The following is an 18,630-nucleotide window of genomic DNA, read 5'->3' as shown; positions in this document are numbered from 1 at the left end:
CGTTGTTTCCTATCTGCTTATTATTGGACAACCTGAACAGTTAATAATTTTCATTCTCAATCCTTAATATTATATTCATGATACTTAAGACTGCAAAGTTTTCTCATGGAGAAAAAGAAACTGAGGCAGAAACCTTCCCATCACACAGCTTCTGCTGCCGCATGGGCAGACAGCAGTGAGAAGAGGCTGGCCTTGCGAGTCAGGGGTTGTGATCTCTGACCCACTGCTCGATCCACTGCAGGATCTGACACAGGTTTTCCTCCAGCTCTTCCGGTTTATTGCTGGGCAACTGATGCACAATTTCCTCCTTGTATGACTCCATGGCTTCTTCGTAAAGAACTTGGAAAATCTCACACTGAATGTTGTCATTGAGTTTCTTCTCACTATAACCCCTGGAAGCCAAAGAGATTAGGCAAGAAAGAAAGCAAACTGTTGTTAGCTGGTATCAACTGGAGTTCCAGGAAAAAAAAATACAAACTGGACATTTTGAATACAAGAAAAAAAAAATCACACAAAACTCCTGCTCTCAGTACCTCGAGCTAGGGAAGGGACTACAGGAGCTGAGCAGCCAGGTGGCCCCTGTCAGGTGCCCCAGGCCCTGGGTTACTAACCCATCAGTAAACGTAAGAACCACCTGCCTCCAGCCAGAGGTCCTCAGTCATAAGATAGAAAAAACGAAATATATGCGACCGCGAATATCATACGCGACCTGAATACCTGATCGCTTGTCTGTACGTGCATAATTGCAGAGATAATGAGCAATTAGTTTACGTGACCTTTAGGCACATGCAAATTAGTCAACTAAATATCTAGCTTAAATAGTTAAAAATTCATACGCAACTCTTTATCAATCATAATGAAATCAAACCACTTAACAAAAGGTGACTAATTTCATGAAAAAGACAACCCACACAATGGAAGAAAATATTTGCCGAGTGTAGCTTTTAAGGGATTTGCATCTGAAATACAAAAAGAACACTTACAACTTAACAATTAAGAGATGTAACCCGGTTGAAATTAGGCAAAGCAGTTGAAGATACACAAATGGCTAGAGAACACAGAGGCCTATATTGCTACTCCTTCAATACAGGCATCCGCAGCCACACAGTCCACAGGCCTGGGACAGCAGCGCGGAGGGCCTGAGGATGTGGGCCCTTGCCACCCACTTGGGAGACCCTGCTGGAGTTCCTGGCTCTCAGCGTCAACCTTGAACCAGCCCAGCCACCGAGGCCATCCGGGGAGCCAACCAATAGACGGAAAACCTCCCACTGTCTCTGCCTCTTTTGAATAAATAAATCTTTTTAGAAAATAAGAAGTAAAGGTGATTCACTGTACAACCTCAGTGGTTAAAATACAAAAACATTCCTTATCTCTCTTAATTGTTTGATATCTTTAGGTCTTGGCAATTTGTAAAACTAGAAACATTTCACCAAAATTTTAAGTTAATTAAAAGGGACATATACCACACCACGTGGACTGTAATACTTCAATGCTCAAAAACTTTCAATGGCCCTTCACATCCTAAAGAAGAAAGGTGGAAGTTTTCCGTCCAGCTCCAACCTAATTTTCCCACTAGCTGTTCTATTGTACTCCATGTAGGTTACAAGCAGCCGCCGGACAGCAGGGAATCAGGGAGAACCGCAAAGCCTGAGACCTGAGGCAAAGCCCGGGGTCTTCCTGAGACTGCTGGCCAGCTGTGGATCAAAGACAGTGCAAAACGAGCTTTGGCTAAAACCTGTTCTTTCATTTATTTTTCCTTGCTATTAAGATCAAAGCTGCCGCTGTACTGGTGAGATGAACTCAAGCAGTTCTTGGAGATTGTAAAGCATTTCACCATGCCAGCTCTGCCTTATCCTTTCCATCTCAGGCGTAGGGACAACTGGAATGAATCACAGTCATCCAGTAAACAAACAGGAAGTCACCAGCCGGGCTGTTCTCCTGGGAAGGCTTGCTTTGTATCGGTGAAGAAGGCACGGCTGAAGAGGCTGTCCGCATAGCACATGTTAGTGACCCAGACCCTCAGCTGACACACTGATTCCTGAGTTAAACCACTTGCCTGCGGCTAACACACACACACACACCTGTCTCCTCGACTCAGAATAATCGAACCACAAGGTGTGATCTCACACCAAACTGGAATGATCACACTTTCAGATAAAACCATTTATCGCAATGGTATGGCCAGTTTCCGGGTTCTGGGTAACAGCCTATATTACACTTTAATAAGAATTCACTTTTTTTTTTTCTTTCTCACCTTGTTTCCAGTCTTTTGTACAACACACTGGTATCTGCTCTTAGCACAAAAACTATGTGAAACCAACGTTCGGGGAAGAAATCACAGCCGTGGTAATCGACAATAACTCCTCCTTCTCTCATCTGGTGGTCTAACTCATCTATGACCTGGAAGAAAGACCAGGAAGAAAGGATGAGAAAAGAAAACAGAGGCAAACTTTCCTAGGAAATTCAACAAACACAGACTCCATGAGAAGTCATACTTACTCTGTCTTCATCTAAAATGGGACAATTATACTCTTCATCAAAGCCGTCATAGAGCTCCCCTACAAGAGAATATTGACTTGTTAGAACTGTATTTTCTAAGTAAGTTTCTGTAATAGAAAAATACATCATGCATTGCTCTTTTAAGTGGGAGAATCACTAATCAACAGATGTCACATGCATATCAAATACAAGGAACCATACTGATAAATCCCAATTGTATGGTGAAAGAAATATGAGTAGCAAAATAAACATATCTAAAACCGTTTTTAAACACCAACTACACAGCGACTAAACGAGCCAGTGTTGCGTGGCGTGTAAAGCCTTTGCCCGCGACACCAGTATTCCATATGAGTGCTAGTTCAAGTTCCAGGTGCCCCACTTCCGATCCAGCTTCTTACCAGTGTGTCTGGGAAAACAGCAGAAGATGGCCCAAGAGCCCTGTATTTGCAAGTACACACAAGAATCTGGTCTGGGGTCACCTCAAAGTTTCTTTTGGGATCTCCCCAATCGAACTGCTGGACTCAGAAGCCATGGTCTGCCATGGAGTGCAAGTGCCAGGGCCAAGCCTCCTCAGAGGCTCAGACAGAGCAGTGGAGAGCATAACCAGCTGCACATGGAGGATATGAGTCTATTGGAACCTGCAGTGGGAACCTGAACCACAACACAGGTCAGAACAAATCAATCAACTACCCCAGCCATATGTCGGCAGTGAAAAACTGGGCAAACGGAGACTCAAAGGTGGACTATGTCAAACAGTGGATTCTTCAGCGACCTCATCGCTTCTCCCTCTATCTCCCCCTTTACCCCAGATTCAGGAAAAAAAACAATATGGAAATAATAGTCTTATCCACTTTCCTGTAGCCTTTGAACAGTTGTGCCATAATTAACTATGTAAATATTGTCAAAAAAAAAAAAAAAAAAAAAAAGATGGCCCAAGTGCTTGAACCCCTTTACCCTTGGGGAAGACACTAAAGAAGTTTCTGGCTCCTGGCTTCTGTGTGGCCCAGCCCTGCCCACGGCAACTACCTGGGGAGTGAGGCACTGGATAGAAAAATACATAAGATCAGAGTTTCAGGAGCAGGAGCTGGCTCACAACGCTAGGCTGCTGCCTACCATGCTCACATCCCACAGAAGGGACAGTTCTAGTTCTGGCTGCTCCACTTTTGATCGGGCTCCCTGCCAACGTGCCTGGAAAGCAGCAATATTCCTGCCACGCCTGTGGAAAACCAGGATGAAATACAGTTCTCCTGGTTTCAGCCTGGCCCAGCCCAAGCCATCGTGGCCTCTTAGAAAGCAACCACCAGACAGCTCTATCCCCCTAATGAGTAAAATAAACCCTAAAGAGAGAGCGAGATTTATTAGGCCAAGGATATGAAACTTAAAAAAAAATTTTTGTAAGAGATTCATGGCCTAGTGTGGTTAAAGTTCTCTCCTTGAGCACTGGGATCCCATATGGTCACTGGTTCTAATCCCAGCAGCTCCACTTCCCATCCAGCTCCCTGCTTGTGGCCTGGGAAAGCAGTCGAGGACGGCCCAGAGCCTTGGGACCCTGCACCTGCGTAGGAGACCTCGAAGAAGCTCCCGGCTCCTGGCTTTGGATTGGGAGCTGGATGGGAAGTGTATCAGCTGAGATATGAACCAGCGACCGTATGGGATCCCGGTGGACGCAAGGTGAGGACTTTAGTCAACTAGGCTCCTGCGCCAGGCCACAATAATGGGTTCTTGATTCCAGAAGATAACCAGAGTCCTGGAGCTCACACCTTCCTAGCAGCCAGGGAAGAGTCAGTACCAGGGCAGCATGAACCTCACTTTTACCTCTCAGTTTCCAGCTTCCCCCAAAGCCATTCCTTCCAAGAATCCCACTGTCTAACAAGACTTGACTGATAAAGTTGCAAAGAAAGCAACTTCACACCAGAACTTTCCAACAGATGACACCCAGCTTTCAAAGCAAGAGGATTCTGGGAGATGAACTATCTAAGATGTATTTGAAAAGCAGTTACAGAGCAATGTACATAGAGAGAGGTCTTCCATCTGCTTGTTCACTCCCCAAATGAACACAACGCTCAATCCAAAACCAGGAGCTGGAAGCTTTTCATGAATCTCCTATGACGATGAACTTGGGCCATCTTCTGTTGCTTTCCCAGGCACATGAGCAAGGAAGTGGAGCAGCAGGGATTCCAACTGGTACTCCTATGGTATGCTGGCACAGCGGGCAGCAGCTTACTCTGCTATGCCACAGCATGCACCCTCAGGCTTACATCACCCTCTGATCATCCCTAGAAGCATCTTACTGTGTATGGTGAGTCTTCCCACCTCTTTCGCCCTAGTATTTTGGGACAGGGAAACCTCAGGTTGCCATCAGCTCTAGATGACAGAAGAGGGTCCGAGGCAGCTGGGCTTCTGTCTGGCCGGGGAGGTCTGTGCACTGACCTGTGCAGCCCCATCCCTTGCCCTGGCCTCACTGGACTGCTGCTCAGGGCCCTTACAGCCAAAAAATGTAAACTGTCTTCATGTGGAGAAAACCAGCTAGCGATTCAGAAAACTGCCCTTACCTTATGCCACAAACTCTAAAGAACTAACTTCTTCATTAAAGCAAAACTAGTGGAAAATTCTGGGCCTGGCACCAGTTTATGTCCTGGCAGCTGTCCTTCCGACCCAGCTCCCTACTTGTGGCCTGGGAAAGCAGTCGAAGATGGCTCAGGTCCTTAGGCCTCTGCACATGTATAGGAGACCTGGAAGAGGCTCTGGGCTCCTGGCTTCGGATCGGCTCAGCTCCAGCTGTTGCGGCCACTTGTGCAGTGAACCAGTGGACGGAAGATCTTTCTGTTTCTCCTTCTCTCTGAATATTTGCCTTTCCAATAAAAATAATTGAGAAAGAGAGAGAGAAAGGAAGAAAGGGAGTGAGAGAGGAGACAGAGATTTCCGATTCTCTGATTCACTCCCCAATTGCCTGGAAACTGTCAGAGCCAAGCCAATGTGAAGCCAGGAGCCAGGAGACTTCTCTGGGCCTTCTCTGTGCGTGCAGGAGCCCAAGGATTTGAGCCACCCCTCCTGCCCTCGCTGGCTAAGCAGGGTTGGATTGGAGGTAGAGCTGCTACAAACCAGCACCTATGTGGAATGCTGGTCCTGCAGCTGGAGGCTTAGCCTACTACACCAAGGTGCTAATACCTTTCCAAATGGTTTTGATTTGCACTTGGTTGAGTCTGTGGATAGAGTCCTGATGCAGAGGGACAGATACCTCTACCGGTGTTTGAAACAATGCCACAGAACCAACAGCGTTCACAGCTGTTGTGCACAATGAGGTAATCTTGAGGAGACAAAGGTTTCTTCATGGGCTTAATTTCTTGTTTCTAAGACAGTACTGAACTCTTGGTGCTGGGCCCAGCACTGTAGCCTAGCAGCTAAAGTCCTCACCTCACACGTGCCAGGATCCCACATGGACGCCAGTTCAAATTCCGGCAGCCTTGCTTCCCATCCAGCTCCCTGCTTGTGGCCTGGGAAAACAGTCAAGGATGGCCCAAAGCCTTGGGACCCTGTACCAGTGTGGGAGGCCCAGAAGAGGCTCTGGGCTCCTGGTTTCAGATCAAATGGCTGTGGCAGTCACTTGGGGAGAGAATCATCCAATGGAAGACTGCCCTCTCTGTCCTCTGTATATCTGACTTTCCAATAAAAATAATCTTAAAAAAAAAAATATGCTGCCATTTATAGCATTATAGCCTTTTAGAAGTAATGTCTTTATAACGCAATGCAAAATATCTTATGTTAATGGATTTTAATACTTAAATCCTTTAAAAACATTCATTTCAAAAACATGTATCAAACACCATGCACAATGACTCAAGAGACAATGAGGATGTAATGGTGAATAAAATGAGCAGGACACGCTGTCCTTGCCTCAAGGAGTCTAACTAGAGAACAGGTCACCTGTGACTTAGAGGTCATGGCTCTATGGCAACAGTGGGTGGTCACCTCCCATTAGCTTGGGACATCAGAAAGTTTCCTGGAGGAGAGAACTTCCGGGCAGATCGGAAGCAGTGAGCAAGGAAGGGAAGCAGGCAGATCAGGCCCTTTCAAGGCACGGAAGGTTCCAGAACAGCAGAAGAGGTGGTGAGGGGAGACATACAGGCGGAAGTCAGATCGCAGAGTCTTTATGGCTGTGCTGACTTCAGAGTGTATCCTACAGCTTTAGAAACATGACATGACATCAATTTCCAAGTTTTCAAAAATAGTTTTGCTTTGTGGGTGGAGAACGAGGTGTTAGGAAGCAAAGGCAAAAGCAGCAAGGTACTGCTGGAGGATCTTCGGGCATGTTCTAGAGTGCTGACTGGGGAATGGAGACAGTCGGATGGATTTCAAACTCTTTAAATGAATGTCAAAAAGGGGAAATTTAGGCTAGATTTACTTCCACTGCAAGTAAATCTGTAGTTAATCTAGACATAAGGATATACTAGAGTGGAGATTGAAAGTTTGATTTGGTTAGATGGAAGATGAGAAAATTAAGTCAATTTTTTATGACACTTTTATGACTTGGGACCCACATCCCTTATGGATGCTGGTTCAAGTCCTGGGTGTTCCACTTCCAATGAAGCTTCCTGCTAAGGCGCCTGGGAAAGCAGCAGAAGCTGGACTAACTCCTTGGGTCCCTACAACCACATGGGAGCTCTTGGCTTCTGGCTTTGGACCAGCCCAATTCAAGCTGTTGTATCTATCTGGGGAGTGAATTAACAGATGGAAAGATCTTTCCCTGTCCAATTAAAAAAAAAATTTTATGGAGCAGTAACCTACTGGTTAAAGTCCTTCCCTTGCTTGTACTGGATCCCATACAGGTGCCAGTTCATATCCCAGCAGCTCTGCTTCCCTTCCAGCTCCCTGCCTGTGGCCTGGGAAGCAGCAGACAATGGCCCAAAGCCTCCAGACCCTGGACCTGCGTGGGAGACCCGGAAAAAGCTCCTGACTCCTGGCTTCGGATCAGCTCAGCTCTGGCTGCTGTGGTCACTTGGGGAATGAACCAGTGGACAGATCTTTGCTTCTCCTTCTCTCTTTAAATCTGCCTTTCCAATAAAAATAAACACATCTTTAAAAAAATAAAAGTTTTATGGCTTCAAGAAAATCCAAATACAGCTATCTTCAAGGGGTGAGCATTTGCAAGCACAGTCCATAACCAGAGTGCCTGGCTTCTCTGCTTCCGGTCCAGGTTCTTGCGCATGCACACCCTGGCAGGAACCACGTGATGCCTAAGTCCTTGGCTCCCTACTGTCCACAGGGGAGACCCACACTGAGTGCTGGGCTCCTGGCTCCGACTTGGTCCTGCCCAGGCAGTGGGGAGTGAACTAGTTAGACGGAAAATCTTTCTCCATCTTTGACTTTCAAATGAAAATGTAGGAAACAAACAAACAAACCTCAACTTTTAAGACATTTTAATTTCAGAAAAAATTGATTATGGGACCAGACTTATGCTGCTGATTTTTATATTAAAAGATCTTTTCTAGTATTAAATTATGACATTTTCCTTAACGTTGCTACTTACATTGAGACTAAATATTTAATTTTTTGCTGCTGTCAATAATTAAAACATCTTCATACTTCTTCCTTTGGAAACAAACTACATAGCCAAATTTGTAACTGTACTGCATGTTATAAGCCACAGTGCAAAAGGACGCAGTACTTTCAAAGTGTTTTTAGGAAGAGAGAGAAAAAAGTCATGAAGTTCACATAAAGTTAGAGACCAAGATGTGAGATTTAAGTGGGCAGCTGTTGTGGACAAGGAGTTGTTCGTAAGGCAGATAACAGGATCTCTAAGTTCAGAGAACAGCATGTACTGAAACTGGCGGTGGAAGATCATCTACTCAACAACAATGTACTGTGAACACACTGCAGAGACCAACAAGGCAGCGGCCGGAGAGGGAAAGAGTGAACCGTGACCCCTGCGGACTGTAGAGGTTCAAATCGCATCATTTCCCCTCTGCACCTTTTAAAGGAAATGATGACGCAGAAGAGGGGTGGAGGAGATGCTGAAGGGCACAGCACCTGTGGCCTTGGGTTAGGGACGCTAAAAGATGTGCCACGCCATCATGGGGTTTAGAGGTCAAGGACGCCTGTGGAGCCAGTGAACACAGAATTACTTTGTGCGACACAGGATACCATTTGGCAACAAACAGGGTTGATACAGGGGTCTAGCAATGGGGGGCTGCTTCGATGGTCATGGTGGACAGTCATGGTCGCTTCAGGGTACTCAGCAGACTGTCAGAGGAAGGGTTACAAAGTGGCCGTAGGGGAGCCGTGGGAGGAACAGAGGGGGAGAAGGGACAATGGGACTGATTAATTTCAGTCTTCCAGGGGTAGCTGATGGGGCGGCAGTCAGATTCAGAAGAGGTTAGAGCAGGGATTCGCAGCTTTTCTGCAAAGGGTCAGATAATACTCACTTAAGGCTGTTTAGGTCAGTCTTTGAACCACAGGAGGGGAAAAAAAAAAAAAAAAAACAGTAGCTTGCCAACCCCTGGGTACTGGAAGCATAATGTAAGTGTTGAATACCTTGTTATGATCTCTACCTGAAATGTACCCACTATTTCCATGGGAATTTTTTCACCTGGATCTTTGGGAATACTGGAGTAGGAACAGGCTCAAGATGGTAAAATGGTGCTGTGGTGTCGCTGGCTTTTGGTTAAAGCCCTCACCTCCAGGGCTGGCATCCCATATGGCCACAGGCTCATCTCTGCTCACGTCCCACTCCCTTGCTTCTGTGACTGTGGAAAGTGGCAGAGGTCTCTTGTCCTTGCGCTCTGAACCCATGTGGAAGACCCAGAAGAAACACCTGACTCTTGCCTTAGGACTGGCCAAGTTCTGGCCATTGCGACCATCTGACTGGTGTGGTACCGTACCCTGCTAATCCTACGCCTGCAGCGTCGGCATGAAGTATGGGCACTAGTTCATGTCCCGGCTGCTCCACTTCCAATCGAGCTCTCTGCTTGTGGCCTGGAAAAGCGGCAGGTCCTTGGGCCCCTGCAGCAATGTGAGAGACCCAGAAGAAGCTCCTGGTTCCCAACTTTGGATCAGCTCGGCTCTAGCTGTTGTGGCCATTTGGGGAGTGAACTGGCAGATGGAAGAGTTCTGCTCTCCTCTGTAAAACATGCCTTTCGAATGCATCTTACAAATAGAGAAAAACAGCAAATGCAATTTCTCAGTGTTTCTCCATAACTCTGCTGCCTTTCAAATAAATAAATCTTGAGAAAAAAAAAAAAAACCACCCTGATAAAATGGTGTCAGGAAAGTCAAAGATGCTACCGAAACTGATTGTTTGCCTATGGAATATGGCATCAATTGAGACCATGTAAGGAAAGCACCCTTACAGTAACACCACCTTCTGGACTCCCAGCAGTTCCCCCAAGATTATTTCTCCATGTAATTCTGTCTTGGCCGCAACTGGATTAAGGATGACCTCTTAGAAGCAACATGGCTGCTCTCACAGTAAATCCCACTCAGAAAGGTTTAAAGCCAGGTTTAAAGCCAGGGTTTCTCAATCTCAATGCTGGGAAGTGGAGAGGGGAGTGGCCTTAAGGGGAGGGCCTTACGGGCTGCTGGCGTAATCCCCTGCCTTCACTGTCAACAGCAAACCTCACCCCTCCCCAAGTCCCTTCTCCCAGCTGTGACAATGTCGCCTGAGGGGTAAAAACCCACCCACTGAAAACCACTGCTTTATACATGACAGCCTGTTTTCCTAAAAATACATTGCCACTTGGGTGGGAAAGGTGGCAGATGCGACAGGATGCTTCTGTGCTCAAACTGCATCCTGGAAACCACTCTGGTGCGTCAGGAAGAAACCAAGTACCTCCAAGTTAGGTCATTTCAGAAACCCCTGGTCTGGCATCAGGGAAAGGAAACTGCTCTCCTATAAGGCTTAGGTCCTTCACACGACATCACTGGAGGGCTGGGACAGTCACCTAACGCGACAGGACTACAGGTAGCACAGCATCAACCGCCTCATATTATCATCCTTGGTTTGGTATGACCGTTCCCCTGAGCGCACACACCCTGAGATTCTACAAGTCATTAAACTCAGAAATGTTCAACCGAGTTGGTGGCAGTACAACATTGCCAAAACTGAGTGCGATTATTCACGCCTGGGACAGAACTGTATGTTAAGTTGCCGCCCGCAACGCCAACGGTTTCATACGGATGCCAATACAAGTCCCTGCTGCTTCACTTGCGATCCAGCTCCCTGCTAAAAGTGCTTGGGACAGCAGCAGAGGATGGCCCAAAAACATGGGTCCCGGTGCCCACGAGTAAGAATCAGATGAAGCTCCTGGTTTCGGCCCGGCCCACATGTGGCACAGCAGGCCTAGCTGCAAGTGGGGATGCCCATATCCCCTGACCAGAGCGCCTGGCATTGAGTCCCCCACCCGGCTCCTTTCCTAATGCCCCTCAGCAGGCATATTTGGGTCCCTGCTATCCAAATGGGAAACCCAAATGGAGTTCCTAACTCCAGGTTTTGGCCTGACCCAGCCCAGGTTGCAACAGGCATTTGTAGGGCAAACCAGCAGATGCAAGGTCTCTTTGTACCTTCCAAATGGAACATTTTACAAACCTGAGCTGAGGGCCTGGCGTGGGTGGCCTAGCAGCTAAAGTCCTCGCCTTGAATGCATTAGGATCCCATATGGATGGCAGTTCTACTTCCAGCAGCCCTGCTTCCTATTCAGCTCTCTGCGTCCTGGGAAAGCAGTGGAGGATGGCCCAAAGCCTTGGGACCCTGCACCCGCGTGGGAGACCCAAAAGAGGCTTCTGGTTTCGGATCAGTGCAGCTCCAGGCGTTGCGGTCACTTAGGGAGCGATTGATTGGACAGAAGATCTTCCTGTCTTTCCTCCTCTCTCCACATATATCTGATTTTGCACTAACAATAAATAATCTTAAGAAACAAAACAAAATTGAGATGAAATGAGAAGATGCCAAGGATGCTTAAATATAACCAAGGAGATATAAAAACAGCACCTAGAAGGAGGGGCCTAGGGGTCCCAGTTTCAAATGGGTACATGTTTGAATCCCTACTGCAACACGTCTGACTACTGCCTGCTAATGTACCTGCAAAGGCAGTAAAAGACAGCCCAAGTACATGGGGCCTTGACAGTGCCATGGGAGACCCGGATGAGGCTCCAGGTAACCTAGCTTCAGCCTGGTCCCAGGTCGATGAGGCCATGTAGGCAGTAAACCAGCAGACTGAGGACCTCAAACTCTGCTTTTAAATAAATAAGTAAACAATAAATAGATAAATCTTTAAGAAAAAAACAATGTATTAAAAAGAAGTTGAGGGATTGAGAAAAAATTAATCCAAGTAGAGGATTCACTCTAAAAAAACCTTGCCAAGTGGTGTCTCGCCAGGGGTCAGCTGTACCTCAGCAATCTAAGAGAACACACGCTAAGAGTGACTGGTACACCAGAGGTCACAATACGCTCTAACCATCTACAGATACCAGAGGAGACACAGTAATGCTAATGGTTTAAAACAGCCTGAAGTTGGGCCCAGCAGCGTGGCCTAGCGGCTAAAGTCCTCGCCTTGAAAGCCCCGGGGTCCCATATGGACGCCGGTTCTAATCCCGGCAGCTCCACTTCCCGTCCAGCTCCCTGCTTGTGGCCTGGGAAAGCAGTTGAGGACAGCCCAATGCATTGGGACACTGCACCCGCTGGGAGACCCGGAAGAGTTTCCTGGTTCCCGGCATCGGATCGGCGCGCACCGGCCCGTTGCGGCTCACTTGGGGAGTGAATCATCGGATGGAAGATCTTCCTCTCTGTCTCTCCTCCTCTGTGTATATCTGGCTGTAATAAAATGAATAAAATCTTTAAAAAAAAAAAAAAAAAAAAAAAACAGCCTGAAGTTGCTGCAACTATTACTGCTGTTAACGATGCGCAAAAACTGCTTTAAAAAATGTAATTGCACAGTAAGTAATCAAACAGCTACACAACTTTATTTTTTTTTTACACTGGAAAGCTATGGAAAACCATTATTAATCCTGCTAAAGAACATTCAACAGTCCAACTGAAAACCACACTTATTATTAAATACTATACAAGTTTGCTCAAACACAGCTTGAAAACATATAACATACTTGTTTAATTTCAGTACAGTGGAGTGAAGACCAAGTGTACGTGTTACATGCATCAAGGTTACAAATTATCATAGTCATCATCATCATCATCGTCATCATCATCATCATCTTCACGCTTTCTTTTCAACGTACTCGACTCACTGGCAGTATTCTGGGATGACACCATGTTGGTAGTAATAAGAATGTTTTTGGACCCGATCAGCGAGGGGTTGATGAGCACATTCTGAACCGTGGAGGTGGCGGGCAGGGATGCCTTCACAGCAGGTGGCTGTGAGGCCGGCATCTGCACGGTGAACCTCTGGCCCGTGAGGGACATCGGAGCAGCCACTTTAGTTGGGACAGACATGGTCTGTGGAGCCGACGTGCCTAACGTGGGCGTATTTGGTCGGCTAGCGACCGACCCGACACTGAGCCGGGGGACTGTTATCCTTCCTGCCGAAGTAGATGGCTTTTTCTGTAAAGACTTAAGCCTATAGTTGGGAGCTGTTAAGCAGTATCGATCAGGTGGCAATCTAGGGCCTGAATATGGTTTGATCAAGGGCAGAGGGGTTTGATTTCTCTGCCTGGCGATATCTAATAAAAAATCTCTCGGGGGAGGAGAGGTGAAGGACTGGTCCGCGCGGCACTGGATGGCCAAGCGCACATCGTCTGCGTCAACGGTAGCTTTCTTAGCATGGCTTGAGTAAATCTTTGCATCATCTAGAATTGTGGTCACATAGCGGAAGGCAAATTCCAGCATCTGATTTATCACTCTCGGCTCATACTCTGTGATGCCCATATCCTTCAGGATCTGCGCCATCATCTGCGCGTCTTTCGGCATGCTCTTGGGAGAAGCCATCTTGCCAGACTCCATATCTGCTGATCAGACTTCGGATCATTCGAAAAAAATATGTGTATTAGATCAAACTGAAATACTTCAGCAGTAGCAACGTCTAGGAACTTTCATTTAAAAACGTGTTACGTTCTTACAAAAAAAAAAAAAATTTTTTTTTTTAAATTTTAAATCATGCTAAATAATTTAAACAAAACATATTTAAAGTTCCCATTACTTAATTGTACTAAATTCCTATCCTGTTAAAAATCATTGTAGAGTATAAAAAGATGATGATGCAAGCATAGGATTTATTTACAAAAAAAAAAAAGAGAGAAAAAAAGGAAAAAAAAGCTAGGGAAAAACACATTAAAAAGTAATTAAAACCATACTACTTTGAAATATGTGCAGCTGTGCGCTGGCATGCAAATATCCAACTAACTGAATACCGTGAGAGAGTCCTATTCCGCTGTTTGAATGCAAAGGCTGTCTTCCCAGCGTTGGCACACACTCCCTGTCCTTCCGTGCGGGGCACCACCCACGCCCAGTGCCTACCCAACTCAAAGTGCCCTCCCCTCTGCCTCACGCCGATCCCAAGTCCAATTTCTTGCTGGAAACCTTCCCCACTACACTCCTCACAAGAACTGCTAGCTAATTTGGGAGGTGGAAATAATCAAAATAACCAGGACATGGTACGGGACACTTCCTATTTCCTTTTCCAAGGGCCCGGATGGAGCACAAATGCCACACTGGCAGCCTGTCTTTGCCTTGGTAGCCTCGGGTAACAGCTAACAGCTCCAGTGGCCACACTTGCCAGAAAGAAGAAAAACAGAAGAGCCAATCCCACGCTGAAGCGCCTCTTACCTTCCCGAGCTAAATCACCCACATTAACGTATTTCAGTCCCGATCTGGAGGCAAGTTCTTTGCCCAGTGTGGTTTTCCCAACCCCTGGTGTACCTGTAAGACAAACCAGAGAAACACTCATGAAATGTGACTTCTCAACTCCTGTGCTCTGAGAAGTTTGCAACAACCCACACAGAAACTTTTCTAACAAGTGGGTGAGAACATGCCTGACTGCTCTCCCAAGTTAACCTGAGAGTCACCAGCCTCTCCCAGGGTGGGACACAGATCCAGCCTGCTGTCAGGAATCCAGGACTGCCCAGAATAAGCCGTCTCAAGTAAACCACTGTCATTATGCGCTTTCATTGAAAAAAATAAAGAAATTGTCGACATAACAAACCTTGGGCTGGGAGCCACCATCAACTAGTGTCTTGCCTACCTTTCTAACAAGCCCACTGCATACTGGCTTTCTAGAGAGGTGTGCTCTGTGTGCAAATGCGCATGCTCAGGGACCTGCCTTATCCCTTCCGCCTTTCACATCTGAAACAGTTCTAGCCCAAGACAAATTGTAAAAGATACGAATGAAACCTCCACTTGCATTCCGCCAACTCTGGACCCAGAACTCCTAAACACATTCCCCCCTCGGCTGTCTCACAGCCAATCAGATGCTGTAAAACCTGCCTGATAAGGAATCTCACAGGAGCTCATCCCTAGCTCCCTGAGGCAGGATTTGTGAGCCACCCACAAGGTTGTCTCATTACGTGATAAAAAACAAAAACAAAAATAAAAACAAAACACTTGAGGGGAACTATGAGGCGGGGAGCAATGGAGCCTGCCTGCCAGGCTTGCATTCCAAAGGCCGTCAGTTCGACTCCCAGCTGCTCCATTTCTGACCCAGCTCCCTGCTAACGGCCTCAAGAGAACAGAAGATGACCAGGCGCTCGGACCCGAGCCAGCACGGAGCAGACCCGGAGGAAGCTTCTGGCCACCAGATGACACGTCTCTGTCCCTCTCCTTTCCACCTAAAATATCTAATCTCTTCAAGCTCTTCACAGTCTTTCGTCTTTCGGTACGTGGTGGTAACAAATACAACCCATTAGAGGTTTCCTGACTGCCCCGCACCTGCAGCCCGATGGATCGCTGTCCCCAAGACCCACGCCGCGCCGTCCAGCCCCTCACCGGAGCTCATTTCTCCAAAGGGAGGCTCCACACGCCTCCGACAAACCCATGCACCCGCACCCCGAGCCGGGCGGCCTTGCTCAGCCGCAAACCGTCGGGCCGAAGGCGAGAGGAGCCTTCCTTCACGCACTCGTCTCCTCCAGCAGAGACCTCGGCATCGACCCTCCCCAGGACGCCACAGCCCACCTTCACCAGCAAAATACAAACGACGGAGCCGCTCGCCGGACCCGAGCGCCCGATCGGCAGCCCGGCTTTCCACAAGCCGCCGATCTCCGGCCTCTCCGAGCCGCCCCAGGTCCCCACCCGGGCCCCTCTACCGGCCCCTCTACCCGTCGCGCGTCCTGACCGGTGAGCAGAATGTTCGGTCGCAACATAGTCCTCCCGGCGGAGCCTCCGAGCACCTCCTCTCGGCACGCGCGCGGCCCACGCACCGTGAGGAGGAGCCGGAAGGGGCGGAGCGCGGGCGGCGGCCGGCGCCAGCGGGGCCCGAGGAACCCAAGTCCACACCGGGCGCCCGTCCCCAAGCCACCTCCGCCGTCCACTCGCTGCCCGCCGGTTACCTAGTGTTCTAGAACACGCTTCGGAGGCAGCGACCAAGGCGCGTCCGCCACTCGGCTGCGCGCCCTGAGGCAGGCAGTGCGTCGGCTGCCTAAGTCAGTCGGGGCCTCTCCCGCCCCCTCAGGCTGCGTCACGGACGCGCCGAGCGTTCTGGAAGGTCCCCCGGGAGGCGGGAGCCCAGGGAGGGTCGGGTTGGCTTGGCTTCCCCGCCCGCGAGGGGCCGGCCCCGCGCTGCTTCGCTCTTCCCCGCCCGCGAGGGGATGCAGCTCCCGCCAAGTAAGGCCGTCGCGGTTAGTGTGTGTGTGACGTGGGTGTCCTAGAGCCCAGTGCGGGTCCGCCGTCCCAGCGATGGGGAGCAGGGGTCGCGGGGTCCTGGCCTGCACCCCGCTCCCGGCTCTCTGCAGGGCGAGTCTGGGCGAATGTCGGAGCTCAGCCCCGCCTGTGCGGTGCGCAGGGCTGCGCGAGGAGCGGTCCCCGCTAGCGTCTTCTCCCCGTGATGTCGCTACAGGGACAGGTCCCCGCTATTCAAAGGATGTCATGGTCGGCCTCTCCTTATTTTTCTTTTTTTCCATACAGCGATTAGAATCCCGACCACATGTTTCCGTTGTTGTTTTTTGCAACAGTGTGCGTTTCTGAAACTTACCTAATGGCAAACGATGTTGGGGGCGGGGGACAGAGGTGAATAACTTCTAGGGTGGGGGGATACTTGGAGCTTGTGTGCCCCTGTAAGTCGGCTACACCTTCCAGCGTACAGGTCGGTTGGCCTCAAGCCTTTACTTCTGGCTAGGTATAACATGGTTGAACTCGCCACTTTGCCTACATAATGACAAATTACGAAAACTGTAAAGCAGAGTTGCCAAGATCCTGTCTAGTAGCAAGTTCAAATACAGTTTTAGAAAATTTTTCAGAGATTTGAGGTTTTTCTTTTATCCAAAGGAAATGATACATCCAAATTCATTGTATGTTGCCTTTTTTGAAGTTTTAGAAACCAACTAATTTGTTACATGAAATACTTTTGGGGAATAAAAGCTAGAATAGAATTCTGTGCTTTTTCATTTTGGAAAAAGCTCAGCATCAAATATGTTATTTTTCTGTTTTTTCTGAACATGATTGTATTCATATGGAAGACTTTCCGTGATGACACCACAAATAGAATAGTTTATACTTTACACTAGCGTTCCAATTTTGCTACATACCGTGTTTTGTTTTGCTAATTCGTGAGCCTTTTGTTGTTGATCATATCAATATGGAATGATTACTGTAATATTGTATTTACAGTTTTTCTTGACTTGAACTGTTTTCTTCTTGTTTTCCTTAGGTGAAACATACTTTATTGGACCGCAGGCTGTGTACTCTGGATGGGAAGTATTAAGGTTTATAATGTCAGACACTTTGCTCCAAACAAAAGTATCTTCCACAAAGGTATGATGGATACACTAAGACGGCCATGGAGTCATTACCTAATGAAACTGCATGGCTTCACATCTCTTGGTCGTTTTCAGTGAATATTGACTATTTTTGATAAAGATTCGTTTACCTATTTGAAAAGCAAAGTTCCATAGAGATTGGAGGGGGTGTGCGGAGCGACCCCTTCTGGCTGGCATGGCTGGAGCTGGATCAGACTGAAGGCAGGAGCTATGGGCTTCCTCCTGGGCGTGGGGGGCCCAAGGGTGTGGCACCTTCCGTTGCTTCCCCAGGCGCCTTAGAAGGGAGTTGGATTGGAAGTGAACCAGCCGGGTCCCAAATACAATGCTGGCGCTGCAGGCGGTGGCTGAATTTGTTATATCTAGTGTTAGTCCCTTCTTGTATGTTCTTAGTGACTTAACTTCCACTATCAGAATTGTGGCATTCAGAAGTGTTGTAATTAGTAACGTAAACAAGTCTAATGGGAGTTGTGAAACAGCACCAAAGCACGATTTTATTTTGAAAAAGCATCTGGAAACCCATTGATGTGGCCTAGCAGCTAAAGTCCTCTCCCTGAACGCCCCGGGATCCCATATGGGCGCCGGTTCTAACACCGGCAGCTCCACATCCTATCCAGCTCCCTGCTTGTGGCCTGGGAAAGCAGTCAAGAACGGCCCAAGGCCTTGGGACCCTGCACCTGCGTAGGAGACCTGGAAGAGGTTCCTGGCTCCTGGATTCGGGTTGGTGCAGCATTGGCTGTTGTGGTCGCTTGGAGAGTGAAATATCGGACGGAAGATCTTCCTCTCTGTCTCTTCTCCTGTCTGTATATCTGCCTTTCAATAAAAGTGAATAAATCTCTTTTTAAAAGAGATTTGGCTTCATGAGCAGTTCGGTTGTTTAGAGAGTGGGTGCATCAAATGTAACAGTGTTTGTGTGATCTGTTTCTCAGGTGACAGACTGGGTGGACCCGTCATTTGATGATTTTACAGAGCATGCAGGCATCTCTGCTGTTAGCGCCGCATCCTTAGGTGTGAACAACTCAACCCACAGAAGGAAACATGTGCCTTCCACATTAGAAAGTAGCAGGCTTCCAGCTAGAAAAAGAGGGAAGCAGACTGCCACAGAGTCGATTTATAGTCTAGAAAATTCCAAACAGTACCTCTCCGAAGGTGAATCCTGGGTGGACAGATACCAGCCAGAAACTCAGGTACTGAATAACAGCAAGCATCGCTGTAATTTCATTT

The 18,630-nt window shown here is 47.9% G+C and overlaps 3 protein-coding genes across 3 annotated transcripts in view; 1 reads left to right on the top strand and 2 right to left on the bottom strand.

Annotated features, from left to right (window-relative positions):
- On the bottom strand, positions 1-15,935 carry AK6 (adenylate kinase 6). Its single transcript, XM_058656314.1, has 5 exons — positions 15,771-15,935; positions 14,270-14,362; positions 2,500-2,558; positions 2,255-2,400; positions 1-392 (listed from the first exon to the last, which is right to left on the bottom strand). The coding sequence occupies exons 1-5, from the start codon at positions 15,796-15,798 to the stop codon at positions 200-202; spliced, it is 519 nt and encodes a 172-aa protein (XP_058512297.1). The 5' UTR covers positions 15,799-15,935; the 3' UTR covers positions 1-199.
- On the bottom strand, positions 12,576-15,819 carry TAF9 (TATA-box binding protein associated factor 9). Its single transcript, XM_004586150.4, has 3 exons — positions 15,771-15,819; positions 14,270-14,362; positions 12,576-13,461 (listed from the first exon to the last, which is right to left on the bottom strand). Exon 3 carries the CDS (start codon positions 13,445-13,447, stop codon positions 12,653-12,655), a length of 795 nt encoding a protein of 264 aa, XP_004586207.2. The 5' UTR covers positions 13,448-13,461; positions 14,270-14,362; positions 15,771-15,819; the 3' UTR covers positions 12,576-12,652.
- A 238-nt stretch (positions 15,936-16,173) lies between the features above and the next one.
- Positions 16,174-18,630, top strand: part of RAD17 (RAD17 checkpoint clamp loader component) — a 28,281-nt gene continuing 25,824 nt past the window's right edge. The window contains exons 1-3 of the mRNA XM_058656313.1: positions 16,174-16,258; positions 17,301-17,404; positions 18,336-18,593. Of these exons, the coding sequence (XP_058512296.1) occupies positions 16,243-16,258; positions 17,301-17,404; positions 18,336-18,593 (378 nt within the window). The 5' untranslated portion in view covers positions 16,174-16,242. The remainder of the gene's footprint in view (positions 16,259-17,300; positions 17,405-18,335; positions 18,594-18,630) is intronic.

Source organism: Ochotona princeps, chromosome 28, assembly GCF_030435755.1.
Source record: "Ochotona princeps isolate mOchPri1 chromosome 28, mOchPri1.hap1, whole genome shotgun sequence".
Lineage (NCBI taxonomy): Eukaryota > Metazoa > Chordata > Mammalia > Lagomorpha > Ochotonidae > Ochotona > Ochotona princeps.
This window is presented reverse-complemented; position numbering and strand designations above follow the sequence as displayed.

Excerpts from the sequence above, each read along its gene's own strand:
- TAF9 (XM_004586150.4), bottom strand. The coding sequence starts at position 13,447 with ATGGAGTCTGGCAAGATGGCTTCTCCCAAGAGCATGCCGAAAGACGCG.
- AK6 (XM_058656314.1), bottom strand. The coding sequence starts at position 15,798 with ATGTTGCGACCGAACATTCTGCTCACCG. Across the intron at positions 14,363-15,770 it reads ACCGAACATTCTGCTCACCG|GTACACCAGGGGTTGGGAAA; the intron begins GTCAGGACGCGC and ends TTTGTCTTACAG. Across the intron at positions 2,559-14,269 it reads GGGTGATTTAGCTCGGGAAG|GGGAGCTCTATGACGGCTTT; the intron begins GTAAGAGGCGCT and ends ATTCTCTTGTAG.